The sequence below is a fragment of the Dendroctonus ponderosae genome, unplaced genomic scaffold, assembly GCF_020466585.1.
Source record: "Dendroctonus ponderosae isolate FM_Combo_2020 unplaced genomic scaffold, Dpon_F_20191213v2 Dpon_F_20191213_5, whole genome shotgun sequence".
NCBI lineage: Eukaryota > Metazoa > Arthropoda > Insecta > Coleoptera > Curculionidae > Dendroctonus > Dendroctonus ponderosae.
In genome coordinates, this window is record NW_026018715.1 from 13,652,578 (window position 1) to 13,658,582 (window position 6,005).

The following is a 6,005-nucleotide window of genomic DNA, read 5'->3' on the forward strand; positions in this document are numbered from 1 at the left end:
TCGAACTAATATATCAAACATTGTAAATAATTAGCAGTAAACAGCGCATTGACACAAATACCAATCAATTACCTGCATAATTCGTATTATTAACCAGTAAATCATGTTCAAGGGATCAACCTCAAGTGGTGTTTGGTATTTGAGCAACGTTTGTCTGTGGGTCAGTGAATACGAAAATAGTACGACAATGAAATCAACCTTAAGACAACACAAAACTCATGGATCAGATGTTCGTGAGTGTCGCATTTCCAATGACTTCCCATTGTTTCACAACATTTTCATGAATGTGTTTGGGGAGAACATTGGAAAAAGTGAGCAAAAATTACGAAATATGGAGAGTAAATAGCCATTGAGTAATAAAACAAAATTAAATAATTATCAGCCAGAGTATAAGCAGGCAACTGTAAATAAATGAAAGTCCCAACACCATTGCAAAGCGATGAATAATGATCGTTTCATTGTCTGGTGTCTTTTTCAGGAAGCCTGCAAGTGCGGCTGCATGTGAGATTTTATTACGAAACAATCGAATCCGGAACGAATGGTTCTACATTCATTTCTAATTATGACGGTGTTCGGACGAAAACTACCAGACAAAACTCCTGCAAATATTCACGAAACTTTGGAAAATTACAAAAAGCAAAAAGCTATGCCAATGCTTTTGCCATTCTCTTAAAAGTTTTTGCTGGGATTTTTTGCAAATCACAACAGTTTCAACCATGCCAAGTTCAATGCCAGAAGTAGAAAACAGCAGCTTGTCACCTTGGACTAGAATGAACTAAGGAAAATCATCTGTTTAATTAATCTAATTAATTGAAATCAAACAAACCGCAAAAAGAATAAGAGAAGATTCTAATTAAATTTCCAGTAAAGCTCGAATGCTTCAAAAACGAGGCAAGGCGATTTTTTTGCCGGATGAAAAACAGGCCTTAATAGAAGAGCGATCATTTCTAAAGTTGTCTCTTATCTAACAAATTATGAGTGAACTTGATAAATGAATAGATGCTCGAGGGGTCAGGTTTGTTTTGTCAGAACTTAGTCGAACATTTAATTTTCAGTCTTTACAGTTTTTTTTCGATCGTCTGGCTTGGCATTTTATTTGAATAATGCGCAAACGCACAATAAACGAAAATAAAATAAAACAAAAATATTTTTTGCAACTGTACATACTCAATTTCCGTGCCAAAATGGTACGCACTCTTTAAGAGTTTAAAGCTTCCTTTGATCATGTTTTACGCAAAACCCCTGGCAGATTCGACGAAAGCTCAAGAGGCAAAAAATCTTCCAAGTTAAATGGACTATCTGAATATCTCTGAAAAAACMGCCATAAAGGCTCTGCATGAAAGTTACAGGCAAAAATACAGAGCGRGTCCACACGTCTAAAGGAGACCTCACATGGTGCAATTTGTTTGCAATGAAAAATGTGGCACTGCCTTCCAGGTTTTCGAGCAACCCAGTTTATTTTTAAAAGTATCAAGAGTATCAACAGGCCTCAAATTTTACATTATTTTCATAAAACTGAGGCGAGAAACGCAAGAAACTCAATRAAAAACTTCAAGRAASCTCTGGAAGCTTCAAGRCYGAGAYAATCGAYATTTTTTTATTMATTTTAAGCGAYKTTTTAGSGATTATTMMCRAYWTTTAAYCGMCMATATGTTTYTTATWRTCGRCTKAAATASAGTAAATKTGCATATTAGGGACATTTTTAGGTCGAAAACGATCAATTGAGCTCAAAAAACGCGCATGKRAAATTTYGYTTTTGACTGAAAATTTCATAAGGGGTAGAGGTYGAYTTTTTCAAAAATTATCAAGTATTTCAAGCCATTTTAAGCGATTTTTGAGCATATTATGGACCTTTTTAGGTCGAAAACGATCAATTGAGCTCAAAAAACGCGCATGTAAAATTTCGCTTTTGACCGAAAATTTCATAAGGGGTAGAAGTCGAATTTTCCAAAAATTATCAATTTTTTCAAAATGCCTCAAACTCTACTTTATTTTTATTAAACGGAAGCGAAAAATGCAGGAAGCTGACCGAAAAACACTTTAGAAGCTTCAGGCCAGAGAAAGTCGACATTTGCAAGCCATTTTAAGCGATTTTTGAGCATATTATGGACCTTTTTACGTCGAAAACGATCAATTGAGCTCAAAAAACGCGCATGTAAAATTTCGCTTTTGACCGTAAATTTCATAAGGGGTGGAGGTCGAATTTTCCAAAAAATATTGACTCTCTCAAAATGCCTGATATTCTGCACAATGTAAGAAGCTCATGGAAAAACATTGTAGAAGCGTCAGGATCGACATTTTTTGGTCAATTTTAAGCGATTTTTGAGCTGTCACGACCTTTAATCGACGGTATGTTTCTTATGATCGACTTAAATACGGTAAATGTGCATATTATGGACCTTTTTGGGTCGAAAACGATCTAGTGAGCTCAGAAAATGTGCATGTAAAATTTCGATTTTTGACCGAAAATGTCTTAAGCGGCGATTTTTCCAAAAATATTAACTTTTTAAAATGCCTGATATTCTGCACCATTTTCATCGAACGAAAGCGAAGAATGTAAGAAGCTCATTTGAAAAACATTCCAGAAGCTTCAGGATCGACATTTTTGATTCATTGTTCCCTTTCATCCCGGTTTTAAGCGAATCTGGCTCGCATTGACGAGCGATGGTCAGCGATAAACTGCAAAAAACCACCAGGCACGAAAAACACATTTTAAGCGCAATTTGAATTGCGTTTTTCCCGATTTCGACGAAACTGTAGGAAAAACGTCCCAGATGTGCAAATTTTCCTCATAAACTGGCTGAAAAAAAAGTTCAAACTTACATTTCTGTCTCTTCACAGTTGCGTTGGATGAAAAAGTCGCACACCAACTGAAGAGTTACTCCAAATCAAGCTCCCAGATGAACAGGTCACATTTCTATTCACAATTTTCCAATGTTTGCAAATGGGAAATTTTTCGAGAAAAACCGTGTTTCGGACGTAAAATGCGCTCCAAGCCGACGTCGGCGACGCGTATCAGAAGAACGAATGAACGGTTATGAGCAGGAATCCCGGAGTCCGGAGTAAACGATGCCGGTCAAAACATCATGTCAGTCTCGAGCCGCCCCGCTAGTTCTTTCTTCGTCGTATGCGTTCCGTGCAGCTTTTCCACATTTTACTCAACCTCTCGCTTTATCATTCGCTAGCGGGGCTTTAAAAAAAGACGTCCATCCCTTTCCACCTAGAACCAACAGAAGTCGACGCATGTCGTTGCTCGGTACAAAATCCTTTCGCAGCCAGCGACGCTAATTAGAAGATGAGATCTGCATGCTTGATGGAAACCAGTGACGTAACTGGACGCTTTTACTAAGGGGTGAATGTATGAGTTTTCATTCATCTTTTTTTTTTTTTAAGTTTCTTTAACTTGGATTTGGGATCTTCACAACTCTTCTTTGTACGATGCACCAAATGTTTGCCCAACTGTTTCCTGTTTTCCAAAACAGTCCCTTTTCCATTGTTTTATTCAAGTTCCAATCAAGTGGCTGTAGCTGAAAACCGCTTTTCAAATTCGAAAAAATACCCTGTTTTAATATATCGGAAAATGATTTTTTACGTTTTCATTCAATACTTAGTTTCTTATAATTATTTAAACCTAATTTTAATTTTTGATTTAACAACTGTTTCAATCACATGAATGGCTCCTTTGTGAACCTAAATAAACCGGAATAAAATACATATTTGCCCTAAGATAACTTCGGCGTTATCCCAAAGTCCAAAGATCCAGGAAACGAAAGTATGGGAATTAGTCGAGAGACAGCGATAAAATTTTTCGAATTCAGATAAACTTTTAATCTGAAATGGCAACTTTCCCACAGCTAATCAGTCTGGTCTACGTTGTGGACCTTTTTTATCATTAATATATTTAAAATTATTCGAAATTCTTGGGTTTTTGGTCAATTAAAGTGCAAATTTCGGCCGAAAATCGGCTTCAAATTAAGCGATTGTGCGCCTTAAAATTCACATATTTTCGATTTTTAAACTGGTTTGTTATTGTCTACATCAAATCAAATACAAAACTAATGATCAGAAAATCAATTGCATAAAAAATACAGCAGCAGCAACACAAAAGCAGCAAAAAGCATCGAAGGTTTTTAAAATTTGCATCAATTCAAGTTTCATACTGGACGATTTTAGCTGAGGACGGCTGAAAAACCGAAACGAGCATATTGAACTACAATTTGAGTTTTCAAAAAAAAGCTCAGTKAGTTATAGCCTTTTGCGATGGTTTTTCCAATTCTTCTGTGGTGTTTGTCCCTTGAAAAATCCCCCCMAAAAAAGAAAAAAAATGCARAATCTACCCTAATTTTAGCTTAAGAGAATGCAAAGTAATTTTTCAGTTTTTTTTTCGACTATTAATACTCCTTTGTGGGGATAAGCGTGTGAACTWCCATTTGTCAATTGAAAAAATCATCGGCAAAACCACAAGAARCAACGCAAAAAAASCACACAAGCAAACAAAAAAATTAAAAATATGGCAAAGTGTGACTGAAAAACTCATTCAAAAACAACGTGATCAATTTATTTTCAAAAACCAAAACATTTGCAAATATAAAATAAYATTTTAATCTATTAGGTCCTCAGTCATGGGATACATGCTACAAGCCTAAAAGTAAAGATTTATAAAATAACTGATGGTAAACCCTTTTGGAATGATCTTACTTAATTTTTCTGACTCAGATTGCTCCGGAATTTGCCCTTTTTTCTTCAAAATGTAGTTGTGAATGTAGAAATCGCCAAACAAAATGATCATGAAAATATTCTGCGGCACAAAGAAAAACGGCACCAACTTCGGATAGTTGCAGTTGCTTCGGAAGAACAGTTGCCCATAAATGCAAATTAAAAATGCGAACTGAATCTAAAACCCAAGAAAACCACCCTTGAAAAACAATGAAACTTTCAGCTTCCGTCCGTTCTGTTGGGGTTATTAGACGGGGTCGTCGTTGGACGTTTCGCTTGCCCGCATCGTTGGCATCTTCAGAGCCAACAACCCGACAATCTAATACCCTATCAATAACACGGATGGAAATGAATCAAAACTTACCAATTGAGCCTGAGTAATAAATCGCTTCAACCATAACACTCTTCCATATTTGCTGTTATAAGACGTCAGCAGGTAATACGAGTACAAAATCATGTGCACTGGTGCATTAGCCAAGCCAACAAAATAGGAATGTCCTCCTCCGAGGAATTTTACCCCCAACCATCCGAGTCCAACCATTCCGAAGTGATGGTAAGTATGGAGGAAACTGATATGAGCGGTTTTTTTTCGCAGCGCGAAAAAGACCTATGGGAAAGAGAGCATTTACTTACCTAAGAACCAAAAAATGTGTTTTCTATCTGAAGAAAATTCGCAGTTCTAACAGGATTTCCGGGAAATCGTGGTATCGGTATTTCATAATAACGTAATACTAATCAAAAGAGGCCATTCCTTGAAACTAATGAGTTCTTCGGGTTGTTAGGCCGTCGTTCGGTAGAATTTCATCCTTATTCTTTATTCTACGGAAGAAATTCTACCTAACGACGGCCTAAAAACCCGAAAAACCCATTAGTTTCAAAGCAATACTAAATCCCCAAATATTTACGTACGGTGTCCAAAAGATCCATAATCTTCACGATGAAAAAGAGGTAAGTCAAGCTGAGAAACTTTCGAGCCCAGTAACTGTCTGAAAAATCAATTTCGCCGCAGGTCCAGTCGATTTCGTTTCGAGCTAAAAAGATCTAAAAAGTCGACTTTTTTAACGAATTGATTTTTTATGGTGCAGTATTCTTGCAACATGTTAAGCCCAAGGGCGGATGCAAGAGGGGGATCCGGGGGTCATGAGCCCCCCCTTTTAATTCTCTATCCAACGATGCCAAAACGAATTCTCTGGATCGAATGGTTCTTGAGAAACTTCGAAAAAAGCAGCGTCATGTTCAAGTGGATTTTGCAACTCAAAGAAAACCACGCAAATCTAAAACTTCTTGAA

The 6,005-nt window shown here is 36.8% G+C and overlaps 2 protein-coding genes across 3 annotated transcripts in view; both read right to left on the bottom strand.

Annotated features, from left to right (window-relative positions):
- LOC109545544 overlaps positions 1 to 3,059 on the bottom strand; it is a 31,304-nt gene extending 28,245 nt beyond the window's left edge. For both annotated transcript variants that reach the window (XM_048666625.1, XM_048666624.1), the window contains exon 1: positions 2,824 to 3,059. The gene's annotated coding sequence lies outside the window, so the exon portion shown is untranslated. The remainder of the gene's footprint in view (positions 1 to 2,823) is intronic.
- Positions 3,060 to 4,536: 1,477 nt separating this feature from the next.
- LOC109545552 (elongation of very long chain fatty acids protein) overlaps positions 4,537 to 6,005 on the bottom strand; it is a 3,486-nt gene continuing 2,017 nt past the window's right edge. Inside the window, exons 3-6 of the mRNA XM_019916317.2 lie at positions 5,626 to 5,757; positions 5,081 to 5,323; positions 4,699 to 4,894; positions 4,537 to 4,642 (exon numbers count right to left, since the gene is read on the bottom strand). Coding sequence (XP_019771876.1) covers positions 4,635 to 4,642; positions 4,699 to 4,894; positions 5,081 to 5,323; positions 5,626 to 5,757 — 579 coding nt within the window. The 3' untranslated portion in view covers positions 4,537 to 4,634. The remainder of the gene's footprint in view (positions 4,643 to 4,698; positions 4,895 to 5,080; positions 5,324 to 5,625; positions 5,758 to 6,005) is intronic.